This window comes from Raphanus sativus, chromosome 1 (genome assembly GCF_000801105.2).
Source record: "Raphanus sativus cultivar WK10039 chromosome 1, ASM80110v3, whole genome shotgun sequence".
Lineage (NCBI taxonomy): Eukaryota > Viridiplantae > Streptophyta > Magnoliopsida > Brassicales > Brassicaceae > Raphanus > Raphanus sativus.
In genome coordinates this window covers 6226427-6246235 of record NC_079511.1, presented here as the reverse complement: position 1 = coordinate 6246235, position 19809 = coordinate 6226427, and the positions used below count along the sequence as shown (strand labels likewise).

The window sequence follows — 19809 nt, the reverse complement described above, 5'->3', positions numbered from 1 at the left end:
CGCGGGATGTTTGATTTAACTTTTGTTCAACGTAAACTCATAAACCGATGATTTTATAAAAAAAATCATTTGTATATCTTATGTTTTATAGTTTACATATAGAGTATAGATGTTTGACAATATTTTTTGTATATAATATTATAAAACTTTTATAACTTGATATAATTTGATGTAATTGTACTATTCATATATAAACATGTTGTTATTTTTTGTTAATTTATTTTAAAACAAAACAACATACTAAAATTTTTAATTTTGTGCACTAGTTTTCGATGAATTATTGTTAAATGTTTTCTCGAAACAAAGAAGAGCGACTCATTTAAGTGAAAAGAATCGATCTCAGTCAATGTGAGACTTATTCTCTCACAAAGTGACAGTCTTTAATTAAGGAACAAACTCGACAATCATTGGCTCTTATAAGTTTTTGAATAATTTTCTCTGTTAGTAGTGAAAATTGTAAATAAATCAACCCTCAACTTGCTTATTCGTCACTTCTTCTTCAGCAGCTCTCTCCGCCGGGAGAATCGCCTGCTAATAATCGGAATGGACATCCATGCATTTCTGCATTTCTTCAGTGTGCAGTGACTTCCATACATATGGAGACGGCTTCCATAAAATTATGTAGCTAGTCGTGACAAAAAAAATACATGTGTAGCGAGTTATAAATACTGTATTTGAACCTTTTTATGGGGGTGCAAAATAAACTCTTTGGATTAATATAAGAGATAAAACTTGATTTCACACTAAAAAAAATGTATTCTAGAATTTTGAAGTGTTTTTAGTTGTTAACTGATTTATAAATACTCAATTTCAGGACTAAGTTTATATGGTGCTATGTTCATACAACATGTCAAACAAAGATCTACAAGTTTCTCTTTGTTTTCTCAATTTTATTGGATGGTAGTTGCAATTTTTTTTTCTAGAATTATGTTGTCCCTTTGTTTTCTCATTTTGACGATTTGGGAGTCGCTTGGTTATAACTTATAAGTAAACCAACTTAGTTAGCAGGTTAACCAAAATACCAGGTTGTCATAAACTTGATCATATTTATGTCTAAATAAAGTACAAATCATTGACCTTATATACTCTTGTAACTATTTGGGATGAGTCATATGACAAACATCTCAGCACCCGGAACTTAATAACAACCTGAAACTTTTTTGGGGAAAAACAACCTGAAACTTAACCTTGGAAAACACTAAAATTGAATGTGATTTGTCAACAAGAAAATCAAAGAAAGAACTGAATGAAAAATAATTAATATATTGTTGAGAATTTTTTTTTTTTATAAATTCTATCGGTTGATCCGATTCGTCCTGTGAAGAACGCACTTAGTGATAGAGTGGACTACTCCAAAAAGTTTGGAATGTCTTTCGACTGGTGTCAGAGAATGAATTGATCATCTGTTATGGATCACCATATAAATCATTTGAACCGAAATCTAAGTCAAGACAAACTAAATAGTGATAATTTAGTTCCAAGAGAAAATCGAACTCATGACTACCATCACTTGGTTTATTGTTGAGATTTCGACATCACAATATTTGTTGATTAAATTAAACAAAACTTTCTTATTTGACAATTCTTTGTTAATTTAATAATTTGATTGTTCCATATACATACACGGAATGTCGTCACCTACATCAATTTGTTCTACTGTAACAAATATATGAAATAATCATTAGAAAACTATTGGAGTCGCTTTCAGAGTTTGTCCAATTTCACAGCATAGCACATTTATAATATTTATAAACATACAAGTTTACATTGACTTGGTCACAATAAGAGTTCTAAACTCTTCATAACTCCTAATAATAATTGATACAACAACATGTCAGTGTAATATCATCAACTATTTCAAGTCTCCAATTAACTTTTTTTGGGATTTGAGTATGAAGATGAAGCTTATGTTAACAGCCGGCACTTGCTTAGTACTTTGGTCGGTGATGTTAGTATCTTTCTCAAACGTCTTCCAACACCACCTTCTTAGCGCTATAGTCAACGGTATGTTCATTTCTCTTTTGAATTTCTTATTCAGAACTAATCATCCTTTAGACTTACTTTTTTTTTATCAGAGTTTAGACTTAGTACAGTGTTCCATTTTCTTCTTATAGATTCAAAGGATTCCGAAAAACCTAGGGACAAACTGTTAGAAGATCTTTTAACTTCTGATTTCGATGAAGATTCTTGCTTGAGTAGGTATCAGTCTTCCTTGTATCGCAAGCCATTTCCTTACAAGCCTGCTGAATATCTTATCTCTAAGCTTAGAAGCTATGAGAAACTTCACAAGCGTTGCGGTCCAGGCACAGAAGCATACAAGCAAGCAACAAAAAATCTTGGTCATGATGATGAGAATTATGCAAACAAACATGTTGGTGAATGCAAATACATTGTGTGGGTCGCGGTTTACGGTCTTGGAAACAGAATACTAACCCTTGCCTCTGTCTTCCTCTACGCGCTCTTGACAGAGAGAGTCGTCCTTGTTGATCAAAGCAAAGACATAAGTGATCTCTTCTGCGAGCCGTTTCCAGGTACTTCATGGTTACTCCCTAATGACTTCCCATTAATGAAGCAGATTGATGGCTACGACAAAGGATACCCTCGTTGTTACGGAACAATGTTGAAGAATCAAACCATTAACTCGACTTCAATTCCGCTGCATCTGTATCTTCATATCCTACATGATTCGAGAGATGAAGATAAGATGTTCTTCTGCCAAAAGGATCAAACCATGATCGACAAAGTCCCTTGGTTGATTGTCAAAGCCAATGTCTACTTTGTTCCATCTCTATGGTTTAATCCAACTTTCCAAACCGAACTAATTGATGAGAGACATCCCACATCGGAAATATAAGAATTATTCTACTACTATATAAGGGAGGGTATTGATGAGAAACATCCCACATCGGAAATATAAGAATTATTCTACTACTATATAAAGGGTTAGGGCCAATCCACTAATTGCCAATTGGTTTTAAGTTGGAAGCTCATAATAAACTCGAATATAACATGGTATCAGAGCGATAAGATCCTTTGACCTAATTTACTACAACTACTACTACACCGGTGTTGGACCCTCTGTGGATGTTATTCCCACAATTGTCCACGCTTCAGACCTAGATGTCTGAGCGTGAGGGAGGGTATTGATGAGAAACATCCCACATCGGAAATATAAGAATTATTCTACTACTATATAAAGGGTTAGGGTCAATCCACTAATTGCCAATTGGTTTTAAGTTGGAAACTCATAATAAACCCGAATATAACACCGTCTTCTACCACTTGGCTCGATATCTTTTTCACCCGACAAATCAAGTTTGGGGTATGGTCACAAGATCATACGATGCTTACTTATCAAGAGCAGACGAAACACTTGGGATACAAGTAAGGGTTTTCAGCAGACGCGCTGGATATCTCCAACACGTCATGAACCAGATTGTTGCCTGTACACAAAGAGAGAAACTCTTGCCTGAGTTGACTACACTTGAATCACAAGTCACCAATACATCAAGAAGCAAGAAACTTAAAGCTGTTCTTGTCACATCTCTGTATCCAGAGTACTCTAATAACCTAAAGAACATGTATTGGGAACGGCCAACTTCGACAGGAGAGATCATAGAAGTCTATCAGCCAAGTGGAGAAAGGTTTCAGCAAACAGACAAGAAGCTTCACGACCAAAAGGCGCTCGCCGAGATGTATCTTCTGAGCTTAACTGATAACATTGTCACAAGCGCAAGGTCTACGTTTGGATATGTTGCTCATAGTCTTGGAGGGTTAAAGCCATGGTTACTCTATCAACCAGCAAGAGGCAAGACTCCTAATCCACCATGTGTTCGTGCTGTATCCATGGAGCCTTGTTTCCTGACTCCTCCCACTCATGGATGTGAAGCTAGAAGGATAGTTAATTCGGCCAAAGTCCTTCCTTTTGTTAGACATTGTGAGGATCTTAGGCATGACGGGCTTAAACTATTTGATGATACTAAAGATGAGTTGTAGATGTTATCCCAGTGAAAACAGAGAGGGTTAAAAGAATATTTTTTTTGATAGATTTCGAAAATAAAATAGAATTTCTATCATGAATAATAAACTAATAGGATGTTTAATTCTTTTTCGTAATTGAAAAACACGACGGGCTGAAAAACCTAGTTTTATTTTTACAAGGGTGCTTTATTAAAGGATTAAGTTCATTTATTTTATGTAAAGGTAAATGTATTTTCTTATAGATTATGTCTTTATTGTAGAACTGACTTAAATCTTTATGAACCAGTCCAAAACAGTATCCATTGAGCCGGTAGGATTTAAAAAAAAATATCTTTTTATATATGATACTAGTGATATTCCGGCGCTACGCGCAGGATTTGGATTTGTATGTTTTTTTCTTACTTAAATTTATAATTTATTATATGGTCTTAGTAAAGAAAATATGTAAAATGAAAATATGTAAAAGAATAATATTTTCTGATTTTTTATAATAATTAGCTACCATAATATATTATTTTGTTTGAAGTTATTTAGTTCAAAGTAAAATAGCATAAGTAGTTGTTACTAATCGATTTAATAAAAATAGAATAAAAATTAATAGTCGTAAAAAAGTTTTTTAGTTGGAATCTTAAATATTCGTGTCATAGACTGAGCTTTCTTTCAAGAAATGTTTAAAAGTGTTAAATCATAGGAAGTTGATTAACACATGTAAAAACACCTGAGAAAGAAGATGATGCATAAGAAAACTACTACTTTAAAAGCAAGTAATCATTAACTGGTAAATTGAAATAAGAAATTGGGGTACCTTCCCATTAATCAACAACATATCAACCCTAATATCTTTCTCCTTTCTTAACATTTCAAGCTTGCCAAAATTGTTGTAGTCTAGTTTGAACATCTCTACACTGATTTGTCTTTAACTCCGAGCAATGAAACTGGAAATTCGACAATGATTGACTTGGAAAAAGTAAAGGGAGTATCGTCCGAACTCTCACACCATCTATACATATACAATGAAACTAAGAAAGCAGGAACTAAAGAAGCATTCAATAAGAGATGGTGAAATGAATGTGATTTCTAGATTGATTATATGAATGATTACGTCGATTGCGTTAAAGAAGGAGAATTGTAGAGGATATATTCTCCATTGTCAACATCAAATACAAAAAAAAATCCTACAAACCAGTGTTTTAAAACCCGACCCGGACACTGAATCAGATGATTTACCGAATTACTGGATCATTGGATTAACTGCAGATGAATTGTGGGTTAATAAATAAATTAGTTTTATTATACAGTAATATATTAGCTATGAAAACAAATATATATAAAAACTAAAGTTAAGAATTACATACAAAATATTAAGAAATAGTTTAGACTATTTAAAAAAGTTGTAACATAAGAATTATGACATCTAAAAAAATCAAGACATTTTCCAATCCAAAATAAACCAGAATTAAAACATTATTGTAATAAATTATCAATAACAAAAATAAACTAAATTTTAAAACTTACCAATAATTTTTTTTCTAAATTTGTCACTTCATCATTTTGGGATATTTTTCAGTAAGAGCATTCTCTAATTTATTATAATCAATCTCGCCTGGTTTTTCTTTTTCAACAATCCAAACTCTGTTTTGTAGTTCATATGATCATATGATTTTAATTTTTTTGATCTGTAAATTAAAAATGTAATGATTTGTATTAAATTAAATTAAATAAAAAACTAAAAATAATTTACTCACCTTTCTTGCCAAAGTAAATTGTAGTGTAGGAGAATAATAAGTCTCATCGTGCTTCAGTCTGTTTTACGGACGTGCAGCTCAAGCACAATCATGACTCACTTTTTTTGCAAACGTAAATTGTATTGTAGAAAAAGAGGAAGACGACAATAAAACTGAAATTTCAAAATTTTAGTTAGAAATTTAGAATATAAAAAATAATTTCTAAATATAACTTAAACTAAAAATAGTAAAAATAAAAATTATCTATTGGTTCAATCAGTGCTGCAATAAAACCCAAACTCGATTTCTATTGGGTCAGAGATTTATCAGTTCAATTACGGATCTGTGTCAGATTCAAAACACTCTTATAAACGCTTGGACATGTATCAAGAAAAGTTTAACCTCCTTCCCTCCATTTATTTCATAATTAATACTCAAATTCATTAAATTTAAGTTGAAAAAATATTTAAATTATTAAAAAGAAAATGCCACATGGCATTTTTCCCCCAAGGAGATAAAAAAGCCAACTTTATTAGTATAGACTGAATTTTCAAAATTTTAATTAGAAATTTAGAATATAAAAAATAATTTCAAAATATAACTTAAACTAAAAATAGTAAAAATAAAAATTATCTATTGGTTCAATCAGTACTGCAATAAAACCCAAACTCGATTTCTATTGGGTCAGAGATTTATCAGTTCAATTACGGATCCGGGTCAGATTCAAAACACTTTTATAAACGCTTGGACATGTATCAAGAAAAGTTTAACCTCCTTCCCTCCATTTATTTCACAATTAATACAAAAATTCATTAAATTTAAGTTGAGAAAATATTTAAATTATTAAAAAGAAAATGTCACATGGCATTTTTTCCCACAAAGAGATAAAAAAGCCAACTTTATTAGTATAGAAGTATGTATTTCTAAATCGAAGAAATTAGATTTTGAAACTGTTATAATGTGAATTAGAGAATTGTAAAATTATGCATTCATATAATAAATATAAAACTAGTATCGATTTGCTTCAATACGTTTTTGCTCTTGTTTTTTTTTTCTTTTTTTTCGGGTTGATTCGAGTTAATTCATAACAAATGTCTTAAAACATATATATAATAATTGATTCAAGTTAACAGTTTATTTAGTAAATGGTCAAGTATATAATCGTCATTGTCAATATTACCTTCTTTTTTTGTTTTCTTTGCCAGGGATTAAATATTAACTTACCTATAAAAATGTCAATAGGTATCACTAAATTAAATTAAAAATTTATCTTAACTTTTGAATTCAATCCGCTAAGCTTCCTATGGATACTTATTAGTACAAATCCGTTGCAAATACGGAAATAATATGTCAAACTTTTCGTAGAAAATAGTCAATATTACCTTTACCTGTTTCTAATTCTACCTTATTTAGTAATTAGCAGATTGATATCTAATTAATATAAATTTAATGCGTGTATTTACTGATTTGATATAGATACGAACGTTTAATACCAAGAAGCTCTCTTTCTTGAAAAATAATCTCTGTTTTGGTTTATGGTCTTCATGAAAATTTCTTAAGTTCTATTTGTTTTAACCAAATAAAAAAGAACACTTTCTTTCTGTTTGTTGCCTGATGAACAACGCTATGGATACCAAGCAACCACTTGATTCAGACGATGAAGAACAAGCATATTATCAAAGATCGATTCAACCGAAAGCAGATCAATGGAAAAAGGTACGTACGTTATGAGTTTAAACACTGTTTATTACTTTTTATTCGTTTTTTTCATATTTAAGCTTACACCTCAATATATATATCCAAAACACGAATAAAACAAATCGCTTGATACAAATGATATGTCAATCAAATTTTTTTTTGGGTCTAAATGTTGATTATATCAATATTGATAAGAGTGTAATGGAGGAGAAGCCTGCTCAAGAACTAAACCCACATCAATATTTCTATCATTAGTTATGCCTCTAAAGATTCCACCGTTACTTTAAATTTGATGTAGAATTAGTTGAGCAAAGTTTTCTAACATTTTATAAAAGTCGTCATTTTGATAGACAAGTTGTCATATGGTAAAAGCATTCAAGAAAATTACTGTATCTTCAGTTGATTTGGAGGCCCGAGTTAGGCCGTTCTAGGAAGCTCGTGTTCGGCCTGTCAACTATAAGATAATACATGACATGTGATGTTATTGTAGTATAGACTATAGATTCCAAGTTTTCAACATGAAGACGTTTGTTGATAATTCAAAACAAGTCTCTCAATCGCCAATTCTTACGTTAATTAAAATCTAAAATACAGCTTGATGATCGATAAAACGAAGACTAAGACTTTTTATACGTTAACAAATGCAGTAGCACGTACGAAACTCGTTTATAGAACAACCTAACACTGGCACATTGGAATATTCGAACTCTTTATTTATAAATATCAAGTTTCATCCACTAATTGGATCACAATAAAATTTATAATCACGGTCGACAAAAAAAAAAAAAAAAATTTATAATCACGCTGGATTATGACTGACCAAACTAAAGTAACCATGTATCACATGTTTCAGAACTCCGGAGATGTATTCAGGGCTTCGTGTTTAAAGACGAAGATTCTGATGACAGTCATCTTTGGTGGCTTACTCATTGGGTCTGTGATCTTACTATCTTTCTCTCACAACTTCAACGACCAACTTCTTGATGCAACAAGCAACGACCAACTTCTTGATGCAGCAAGCAACGAAGAACTTCTTGTTGCAACAATCAACGGTAAACTAACAACAAAATAAAACAAAATCATTAATATTTTTAGGTACTTTTTGACTAAAATTATATTTTCTTGTGGTTACTAGGTTCAAGTAGATCCGAAACACCCCATGATAAACTGTTAGGAGGGCTTTTGACAGCTGGTTTCGATGAACCTACTTGTGTGAGTAGGTATTATCAGTCTTCCTTGTACCGCAAGCCATCTCCTTACAAGCCTTCTGAGTATCTTGTCTCTAAGCTAAGAAGCTATGAGAAGCTTCACAAGCGTTGCGGTCCAGGCACAGAAGCTTACAAGGAAGCAACAAAGAATCTTGGTCATGGTGATGAGAAGAACTATGCAAACAAGTCTGTTGGTGAATGCAAATACGCCGTGTGGGTTGCGGTCTACGGTCTTGGAAACAGAATACTAACTCTTACCTCTGTCTTCCTGTACGCGCTCTTGACAGAGAGAGTCGTTCTTGTTGATCAAAGCAAAGACATTAGCGATCTCTTCTGCGAGCCGTTTCCAGGTACTTCATGGTTACTCCCTAATGACTTCCCATTGATGAAGAAGATTGATGGCTACGGCAGAGGATACTCTCGTTGTTACGGAACAATGTTGAATAACCATGCCATTAGCGTGAACTCAACCCCGAGTCATCTATATCTTGATATCTTACATGATTCAAGGGATGAAGATAAGATGTTCTTCTGCCCAAAGGATCAAACTATGATCGATAAAGTCCCTTGGTTGGTTTTCAAAACCAACGTCTACTTTGTTCCATCACTGTGGTTTAGTCCAACGCTCCGACCGGAACTGATGAAGCTGTTCCCGCAGAAAGAAGCAGTGTTTCATCATCTGGCTAGGTATCTTTTTCACCCGACGAATCAAGTTTGGGGTATGATTACTAGGTACTACAAAGCTCACTTAGCCAGAGCAGACGAAACACTCGGGATCCAAGTACGTGTGTTCAGCGACCAAGCAGGTTATTTACAACACGTCATGGACCAGATCTTGTCGTGCACGCAAAGAGAGAAACTGTTACCTCAAGTCGTTGCACAGGAAGAGTCAAAAGTCAACGTATCTACAAACCAGAAACTAAAGGCTGTTCTTGTCACATCTCTGGATCCAGAGTACGCTGACCGGTTAAAGAACATGTTTTGGGAGCAACCTAGTTCGACAGGAGAGATCATAGAAGTTCATCAGCCAAGTGGAGAAAGGTTTCAACAAACGGACAAGAAGATTCATGACCAAAAGGCACTCGCGGAGATGTATCTTCTGAGTTTGACTGATAAGATTGTCACGAGTGCAAGGTCCACGTTCGGATATGTTGCTCATAGTCTCGGAGGGTTAAAGCCATGGTTACTCTATCAGCCAAAGGGTTTCACGGCTCCTGATCCTCCTTGTATACGATCCACCTCTATTGACCCTTGTCACCTTACTCCTCCTTCTCATGGATGTGACGCTGATTGGGGAACTTACTCGGGGAAGGTTGTTCCTTTTGTAAGGGAATGTGAGGATCGTGAGCATGATGGGATTAAGCTATTTGATGAGTTGTAATAGTTCTTGTTTGTCTTTGTTGATTTCGTCGGATTATTGAGTTAATGAACCACATTTTCAAGTTTATCTTTCTTTTGATTTTCCTCTATAATGTTTAATGTGCTTAAGAGAAGATCTTACATTTAGAGTTTACAAGTGTTTCCTCTGTATTAAATAACTTAGCTGCCACAAATGTTTTTTTTGTTTGTTTGTTCATTTGAGATTCGGTTCCTCCGTTCGTTTTGCTAATAATGTTCAAAATATTGATGAGGATCCCTTCCTAATAGTAATAGGTAAGTCTGGGGTTTGGTATAATCAAATTCTACAATGCTTACTTACTTATCAATGGGAGATAAGAGACTTGTGGTTCACGTTTCGAGGAGGAAGATTCAGGTCCCTCACACTCATTAAAAAGGCATGGGAATTGGATAGAGATTGTACTAACAAAAAGACAAGAAGCATCACCATCACCTTCAACCATAGCACAGTACACATTTATCATCACATTTATTAAAAATAAAATGCAAGATCCTTCCATCATAATCAGAAGTACTAGTGTTAGTCACACTTGAACCCTTTGATAGCTCTTATAATAACTGCAACTACTTCAAAAATTTCTAGGAAAGTTTTCTGAGCTCTGGGTTTTAAGATGAAGCTAAGGACATTATTTATCACTTGCTTACTACTTTGGTTACTGATGTTACTATCATTATTCATCATCTTCAACCACCAGCTTCTTGATGCTATGACCATCAACGGTAAAATCATTCATCTTTTGGTTTTGCTAACTAATAATGCTCCTTTGACCTCTATTTTCTTGTATAGGTCCAAGGGATTCAGGGAAACCAAGGGAGGATAAACTCTTAGGAGGGCTGCTTACTGAAGAGTTTGATGAAGGTTCTTGCTTGAGTAGGTACCAGTCTTCATTGTACCGCAAGCCATCACCTTACGAGCCTTCTCACTATCTTGTCTCCAAGCTTAGAAGCTATGAGATGCTTCACAAGCGTTGCGGTCCAGGCACAGAAGCCTACAAGAGAGCAACAGAGCAGCTTGGTCATGACAGTAGATCCGCTGGTGAATGCAGATACATTGTGTGGGTTGCTGCTTACGGGCTTGGAAACAGAATACTATCTCTAGTTTCTGCATTCCTCTATGCTCTCTTGACAGAGAGAGTCCTTCTCGTTGACCAACGCACAGACATAACACATCTCTTCTGTGAGCCTTTCCCTGGTACTTCCTGGTTACTCCCTCTTGATTCTCCTTTGATGGGTCGGTTAGATAGTTCACGCTGTTACGGAACAATGCTGAAGACTCATGCCATTAACTCGACTATAAGAACCACCCCGTCCTACCTCAGTCTATATCTTATGCATGACTATGAGGATCATGATAAGATGTTCTTCTGTGAAAGAGATCAGAATCTCATCAGACAAGTCTCTTGGCTGGTCTTCAACTCAAACATGTACTCTGTCCCATCTCTCTGGTTGATCCCTAGCTTCCAAACCGAACTCATCAAGCTGTTCCCACGGACAGATACAGTCTTCCACCATTTAGGTCGCTATCTTCTCCACCCTACAAACCAAGTATGGGGTTTGATCACTAGGTTCTACAACGCCTACTTATCAAGAGCAGACGAGACACTCGGAGTTCAAGTACGAGTACTAACCAACCCCGCCGGATACTTGGAGCATGTCATGAACCAGATCCTAGAATGCACCAAGCGAGAGAAACTATTACCTGAAGTGGCTGCCACTAATAAAACATCAACAAGCCCGAAGCTCAAAGCTGTTCTTGTCACATCACTTTACCCAGAGTACTCGGAGAAGCTAAGGAACATGTACTGGGAAAGCCCGAGTTCGACAGGAGAGATGGTACAAGTTCACCAACCAAGCCAAGAAATGTATCAGCAGACAGACGAGAAGCTACACGACCAAAAGGCGTTCGCTGAGATGTACCTGTTAAGCCTAACTGATAAACTTGTCACAAGCGGCATATCTACGTTCGGATACGTTGCTCAAGGTCTCGGAGGATCAAAAGCATGGATACTCTACAGGCCAACGAACCACTCAACTCCCGACCCACCATGCGTTAAAGCCGTGTCGATGGAGCCGTGTTTCCATAGACCTCCTCCGCTCTATGGTTGTCAAGCTGAGCCAGTGAATAGCACCGGTTTTGTTACGCGTTGTGAGGAGTGGATCACGGGGATTAAGCTAGTTGATTCAGAATATGTGTTTTGATTGTAAGCTCTCGTTTTATTATACGTTCATCAGTGTAGCTTGAAATCTAAAAATTATCCACTAAAGATTGTTAGCCGTCATTGTGAGGTTTGTCTTCGAGAGAAGCTGAAACAGAGTAATTCATTTTCATGATCTAGCTTATATGAACCAAATATTATCGTGTACTACTCAAGTAGTTTCACAAGAAGAATCCAAATTCAATATTATCAGAGAGTCAGAAACTTAAGGCTGTTCTTGTGACAACCCGTCCTGCGGAACCATCTGCCTGTAGATCCAAATTCACAGCGCTGCATCGCACCGACCCCAACCCCTCCATTATGAGTTATCACTAACTTCATAATTAGGCTATTGGTGAGGTTCGAACCCCGACCTTACCCTTTAACAACTCTCCCACAGGACAAGCTGTCACCAGAACATTCATCACTTGCTTTGTAGTCTGCTCCATGCTTCTACTTGCATATTCTAACATCTTCAATCACCATCCATCGGATCTTGTTGACAAAAGGAACGATATAAAGGATCTCTTCTGCGAGCCTTTTCCAGATACTTCCTGGTTACTCCCTCTTGAGTTTCCATTGAAAAATCAGATAGATAGGTTTAACTGGCGCTCACCACATTCTCACGGTAACATGTTGAAGCATCATGTGATTAACTCCTCAATAAAAAAAGGTTTCCCATCATATCTTTACCTCCATCTTGTTCACAACACTATGACCAGATGTTTTTCTGCCACCAAGGAGATCAATCGTTAATCCGGAAACCCCTTGGGTGTTACCTGAAGCATCTGCTCCTCCACAAGTCATTAATATATCGAAAACCCCGAAACTTAGAGCAGTTTTAGTCACATCTCTGAATCCGGAGTATTCTAGTTACCTAAAGGGAGTGTACTGGGAGGGCCCGAGTTCCACAGGAGACATAATCGGAGTTTATCCGCCCAGTCAAGAAATGCACCAGCAAAGAAACAAGAAGCTTCACAACCAAAAAGCCCTCGCAGAGATTTATCTACTTAGCTTGACTGATAATATTGTCACAACCGCATGGTCAACATTTGGATATGTTGCTCAAGGTTCTGAAATTTGATAGACACGAATGTCTTTTTTAACTAGCAAGAATATCGCTTCCAGATTTTTAAAGATATCTCATATAATCATTATATTACACAATAATAATCGTAAGAGATTCATCTCTATTTGTAACTCTTATTAGGGGAAAACAAAACATTTCTTGGAGCCACCACCCATGACCCATATAGGTTTTGATTTGTATGAGTTATGACAACCTCCTTATTGCATAAAGGTCATATAATTATTTGAGGGTTATAAACTGGAGAGATTCGCCGTCATGCATGTTGCTGCTGAGCCTAATCTTTCTTAGTTCTCCATCGCTGATAGGCTTGTATAGACGTGGATGTTCAGCATCAACAAATTTACTCGGAGGCTCAACAACTTCATCCATTGGTACTAATAGGAAGGTGACGATACTAATCCTCATTTTTGCTTCTTTGCATTTCACTCTATGCTTCACATTGCACAACCTCCCATTGCTCCATATCTATTAAGAGAGTTTCAGAAACCAACAATTAAAACCGAGTTTTTTTGTGATTTAAGGTCAAAAACATTATTGAACTATTAGTGATGATCTTTTCCTCTTGCCTTAGCCATGTCACCAAGGTTGACAGTAAGTGTGTTTGGTGACGTGTTTATGGGGAAATAGGTTCCTGAAGAATGGTCCATGGCCTCAAGTCCACAAACATTGTCATCACCGTGAACAATTGTTAAAAATCCAGGATCCGTGTGTGTTATAGCACCACTTTGACCAACAGTTTCAGGATTGAAATGATATTTGTTCATCCGAAACTGGCTCGGCCATTCTTTGCATATATCAGGATCCTCTAATTCATAACTCTTTGCTAACATCCTCGTTAAATCTTTTGCAAGACCATTCATAGCTTTGCCATACTTCATTATGATCTCTCTACCACCAAAAAGAAAAGGAAAACAAAAATCCGAGAATTGTCAAGACATATAAGATCAAAGATTCTTCATAAATCGGATACTTCTTTAATAAAATATTTGGTTTCTAAACTTTTCATATATTAAATTTTATTTAACAAAACCTAAACCTCAAAGCAGATTAGGCACACATAACAAGGACCTTAAGAAAGAAAACAGACTATAACCATGTCCCAATATGTTTTTTATTTTAAAAAGTAAAATTTTAAACTTTAGTCAAAAATAAACAAATATTATATATATATATATATATATAAATCAATAGAGATATCTATATAAAATGGATAGGATTAATTTCGATTTTTAAATACTTTATGAAGATAGATATAAATGAATAGAGTTATCTAATCAATTGCGGTTAGATAAGAGTGAAAAGCAAACAAACCTTTGTTCAGCAGAGGCCTCAAGTTTGTCACAAAAGTTATTGATCGCTTCAGGAGAGGCGACGTCAAAAAGACCGAATGATTCATAAAGAGGATTTAACTCACTTCTAGGTATGTAACCACTTGATAGTATCACAGCAGTGTTTCGTATTTTCACCTCGTGTGGACGTTCATGGAGATCTGTAACAGTTTTCTTCATCTCAGACAACAAAAACGAAGAAACTCCATGGTTGATCACCTTGAAACATCCCCATCTCTCACTCGCCTCACGTATTTGCTGGTTCAACTTCTCATCTGGAACCTCTTTCAAGTCTATTGTCGGAATGACTTCATTGAGATCCGCCATTATGTTTTCTCTCGGTAAGTATAGGATATGTTTTGTTTTCTTCATCTTCAGGACAAGCCCTTGCACAAACTTTTATAGAGGACCATCCTCCGAAAGAATGACGTAACTTTATGATCATTTTTCTAATCTAATCTAATCTAATCTAATCAATGAGGTAGTTGGATTCGTGATGGAACCTACAGCAAATCAGATTAAAAATGTTTATAAAATTTTATGATCGTAACTAAATGATGAAGTGTCCAAAAAAAGGAAAGAACGTGGTTCACGTGGCTTGGACACTAAACCCTATCCGCTCAAAAACCCTAATTCCTCACGTTACACAGCCGACTCCTCATTGCTTCACATTGTAATGGGAAAGAGCATTCTTGAAGAACTATCCGTGGCTTGAAGTCTACGTGGCTATTGATCTAAACGTGGATCACGTGAAATGCTAAAAGAATTAAAGTGGAAGTCATCAAATTCAAAAGAACATCATAGAGTAAGAGGAATAAATTATATAATACATGCATTTCGTTTTCACTAAAATCTTCAATAGACAGTCAAAGATTTTCTTGATTTTTGATGGGCTATTTGATATCATATGATTGTTATTTTATCAAAAATATTAGTATATACAAACTTTTAGGGTGATGTATTGAATCTGAAATTTGAGTTAAATTGATTTTTAATGAAATTTTAGATGATTGCATGAGAATTTGAGCATTTGGTGCGATTTTTATTAAACAACTCTAGAATCTCATTTAGAACTATGTGATTTCGATTTTAATTTTTATAACTAAAAACTTTCTCTCAGATACTCTAAAAACAGTTAAAACATTTTGAAATTTTTAATTTAAATTTTGTTTAATAACAGTGGATTTCAGAGTATTTTATAAAATAATAAGTTTAATAACACTGAATTTTAAAATATTTTTAAATTCATGTTTGAATAACACTAAAATTATCTTATATTAATGTGAATCAGGTCAAACCTTAACATCAACTAGATCATGACCCGCTCGACCGAGCGGGAGTCATTTTTTTTATCTTTGTTTTTACTAAATGTTATACATGATCGCCAATGTGTATTAATATAAAATTTTGATAAATAATAATGTGTACTAATGTGTTTAAATAAGTAATGTGTTTAATTACTAAATTTAATTTTTAAATTTTAAGATAACGTAAAGTAGATTTTTCTGTATTATTTAAAATATATAGTGTTATATATTTTGTATTTTCAATATTTATCATACAAAACTTACATTGGGGTATTATTTATATGAAAATATGTGTAACATAATATATTTATATATTATATAAACATATGCACACCCACACAGGTTTTATTTTTAAAATGTATTCTATATTGTTTAGTTTTATGAAGTATCGAGTTTGTATAATTCAATTTTGTGTTTAAAGAACAATATCAAAACTGTCTTTCGTATGTAAAAATAACATTTTGCAAGCACGAGTTGTGTCTTTTTATTGTAACACAAAATTTTATATAAAACTTATGTTTTTTGTACATTACGGAATTTAATTTTTAAAATAATTATTATGTAATTTCAAAGTGAATTTTATCTCTGAGGTCCAATATATTTTGTGTGTAATGGTTCAAAGCATTTTCGATATATATTATATTTCAGTTTGGTTTGTTTTTAGTATTATTGTATAAGTATAATACTATACAATATTACTATATTCTATACAATATATGAAGCTATGTGTTATTTGTTTTAGAAAGTAGATTAGGCCCAACGTAGTTATAAGAATAGTCATATCTTTATGTATGTGTCTATGACTTATCTACCTAATGTTATTCGTACTAATAAAATTAATATGGCCAATGAAAGTATACTGATTAATTTAAAATGAATTGTATAGAGTAATTATAGAACGATTAATATTTTTAGTATTCTTAGTATATATCTTATTTAAATCGACATGTAATAAATGTAAAAATCATATATGGAATATGGACAAAAAGAAGAACTGTATTTAAGGAAATACATCAATGCAAAGTTAGACTATGATACATATATTTAAGTCCACCTTTAAAAATCCATCTAAAAAAAAAGTTGTAATGTTCCTGTTTTAATAAGATAGATGCACTTTCATCATCTTAATATATAAAAAAAACCTTGTCTTGTTAATGGCTTAATGGGTTTCACTTATGCGACGGCCCAGATATCTTGCTTGTCATGCGATACGAAGATATAATGGGCCAGCATGGATTAATATGTAGGTCTTTTTTCTTTTTTTTTTTTTTTTTTTTTTTTTTGTAACGAAGAATTAATATGTAGCCTCTAATCAGAAAGAAATGAGTAGATCAATAAATAGAGAACAAAGAAAAGTATTGCATCGTTGACAAAAAAAAAAAGAGAAGTATTGCATTGCATCCACAAATATACCAATGTGAAACTATTCATTTTTATATATTGCGAAAATTCATAGGATAAAGATACATCTTTATTTCTCAATCTTAGGGTAACTTCAAGAATACTAAAGTTTCGTGTTGTCACAACCATACCATCCTAATCTCTCATTTAGGTCTACTCATTCATAGGTTATAAGCTTGAGAGCTTCTCCATCAGACAAGTTCTTGGTCATTCTAATGTTTCGTATCCCTTCGTGACTAATAGGCTTGTATAGTCGGGGATGTTCAGCATCCACAAACTCACTTGGTGGTTCCAAATCAGTCACTGGTCCTAATAAAAAAGAAGCGATAGAAAACCTCTCGGTTGATTCATTGCATTGCACTCTATGCTTCACATTACACAATCTTCCGTTGCTCCAGATCGCAGCCATGTCCCCGAGGATGACAACAAGCGTGTTTGGCAACGGCATTATGGGAAAGAACTTTCCTGAAGCATTGTCCATGGCTTCAAGTCCACCAACATTTTCATCGGCTTGAAGAATCGTCAAGAAACCAGAATCTGTGTGTAGATGAAACCCGAGTTTCCCCACTGCTTCGGGTTTAAAATGATATTTGTTAATCCGAAACTGGCTCGGCCATCCTTTGAAGAAGTCGGTCTCAGCCAAGCCGTAGCTCTCTGCTAACCTCCTTGCTAAACCCTTTGCAAGTCCATCAATAGCTTTGGCATACTTCAACATAATCTCCCTGCAACCTCAAATCCCATCAGTAAATAAATTTAAGAGAACATACCCTTTCCGAAGATACCCTACTATATCATCTAGCCTCTAGGTCAACTATAAGTTGATAAATGAACCTTTTTAAGACTAGCAAAATAAAGAGAAACCTTTGATCCGCGGAAGCGTCAAGCTGGTCACAAAAAGTATTGACAGCTTGAGGAGAAGTCATGTCATAGAGACCTAATGTTTCATAGTAAGGAGTGATATCATATGGAGCTCTGTAACCAACCCCTTGCAACACATCAGTGTTACGCACTTTCACCTCGTGTGGACGTTCGAAGAGATCCATAATGGTCTTCTTCATATCAGACATCAAAGACAATGAAACTCCATGGTTCATCACCCTAAAGCATCCCCATCTCTCGCTCGCTTCACGGATTTTCTGGTTCAAGATCTTATCTGAAACGACCTCTTCCAAGTCTATCGTCGGAATAACTCCATCAGTTTCCGCCATTGTGCTCTTCAATATGGAGAGTTTGGAAAGATAAGTTTTTCTCTACTCAACACCAACAACCAAAGGTCCAATGTTTATATAAAGAAGATAATAATTAGTTTCACACAAAAGACAATTCTTTCTGATCAAATCACTAAAGTAGTCTGAATTCGATATAAAGAAGTGCAATGAATCACAAGAAAAGGTTGAACTTTTTTCACATGACTAATGATCTTCAAGTGACTAATGATCTAAAACGTGACGATTCTGACAGCTGAACATCAATTTGCGTTACTCAATACTGAATAAGGCTAAATAAACAACACGTGTAACTTTTGCTACTTAATTACACATGAGTTACGTCTAAAACCGAAGAAAACTTAGTAATGAATTAGGCTAACCAAATTTTAATTTATTCTTCGGTAAACATCAGTTACGTCCCAAATTTTAGCAAAAAGAGACAAAGAACGGTTTTCATGTGCCTAGTTCTAAAGAAATCTTCAAAATGCATGAATTCATTATCCATAAGTCTAGCTGGATATACACCTGATGTGAAATTCATTTTCTTTTCTGGTTAACACATGGACGTTACTCAATAGTATATACTTCCTCCGTATCATTTTAAGAGCTGTTTAGAAGAAAAATGTTTGTTTTAAAATAATTGATATTCTCTTTACTTTAAATAGAATTTAATATCATTTGAGTTTTTTTTATTGGTTTAAATAATTTCATTTAATAATTTTTTATATAATCAAAATAAATTATATAGAAGTTTGTATTTCCTTAATCCATATGCAAAAATCTTAAAAATTACTTAAAGTGATATAGAAAGAGTAGTATGTTTTATACTTCCTAACTAAAATCCTAAATACACAAAAAGTATAGATACTATTTCATTTAATATACATACATATATGCAAAAGCCACAAAGTTCTTAAAATGAATTTGAATGCCGATGGAGTTTAGATCCATTATTCAAAAAAAGACAGAGTTTAGATCTGAGATTCTTGGCATGTCCGAATGTATTTGAAATATCCAACTTCAGTTTTGATATATTTGATGGAGCTGTTTCATTTCATCAGCGCTCCTTCGTTACTAAAACGCATGACTCAGCCTTGCTGAGCTTTTACTCTTAAAGCATGATTAACCTCTAGTTTAACTCATAGTTTGATATATTTTTTTCACACTTTTCGGTTTATACACAGTTCTTATATCTTTTATTTAATAGACGGTTTTTAGATTTTCTTAGTTAAAATCTAAAAAAAAACTAAGAACTATTTCTTAACTGAAGC

General features: G+C 34.2%; 6 protein-coding genes across 6 annotated transcripts in view; 3 read left to right on the top strand and 3 right to left on the bottom strand.

Moving 5' to 3' along the window:
- The window catches only part of LOC108808698 (phosphate transporter PHO1 homolog 3), a 76797-nt gene that overhangs the window by 17628 nt on the left and 39360 nt on the right, over positions 1–19809 (bottom strand). The window lies entirely within an intron of this gene.
- On the top strand, positions 1808–4108 carry LOC108843592 (probable fucosyltransferase 7). Its single transcript, XM_057007442.1, has 3 exons — positions 1808–2004; positions 2115–2834; positions 3257–4108. Exons 1-3 carry the CDS (start codon positions 1893–1895, stop codon positions 3994–3996), a joined length of 1572 nt encoding a protein of 523 aa, XP_056863422.1. The 5' UTR covers positions 1808–1892; the 3' UTR covers positions 3997–4108.
- Positions 7298–10056, top strand: LOC108852460 (fucosyltransferase 6-like). The gene is made up of 3 exons (XM_057007411.1): positions 7298–7421; positions 8257–8455; positions 8539–10056. The coding sequence occupies exons 1-3, from the start codon at positions 7320–7322 to the stop codon at positions 9990–9992; spliced, it is 1755 nt and encodes a 584-aa protein (XP_056863391.1). The 5' UTR covers positions 7298–7319; the 3' UTR covers positions 9993–10056.
- LOC130510776 (probable fucosyltransferase 8) lies at positions 10558–12857 on the top strand. The gene is made up of 2 exons (XM_057007414.1): positions 10558–10729; positions 10797–12857. Exons 1-2 carry the CDS (start codon positions 10621–10623, stop codon positions 12206–12208), a joined length of 1521 nt encoding a protein of 506 aa, XP_056863394.1. The 5' UTR covers positions 10558–10620; the 3' UTR covers positions 12209–12857.
- Positions 13331–14994, bottom strand: LOC108856235 (2-oxoglutarate-dependent dioxygenase DAO-like). Its single transcript, XM_018630001.2, has 3 exons — positions 14606–14994; positions 13861–14182; positions 13331–13759 (listed from the first exon to the last, which is right to left on the bottom strand). Exons 1-3 carry the CDS (start codon positions 14992–14994, stop codon positions 13514–13516), a joined length of 957 nt encoding a protein of 318 aa, XP_018485503.2. The 3' UTR covers positions 13331–13513.
- On the bottom strand, positions 17445–18581 carry LOC108857062 (2-oxoglutarate-dependent dioxygenase DAO-like). Its single transcript, XM_018630991.2, has 2 exons — positions 18192–18581; positions 17445–18052 (listed from the first exon to the last, which is right to left on the bottom strand). The coding sequence occupies exons 1-2, from the start codon at positions 18536–18538 to the stop codon at positions 17488–17490; spliced, it is 912 nt and encodes a 303-aa protein (XP_018486493.1). The 5' UTR covers positions 18539–18581; the 3' UTR covers positions 17445–17487.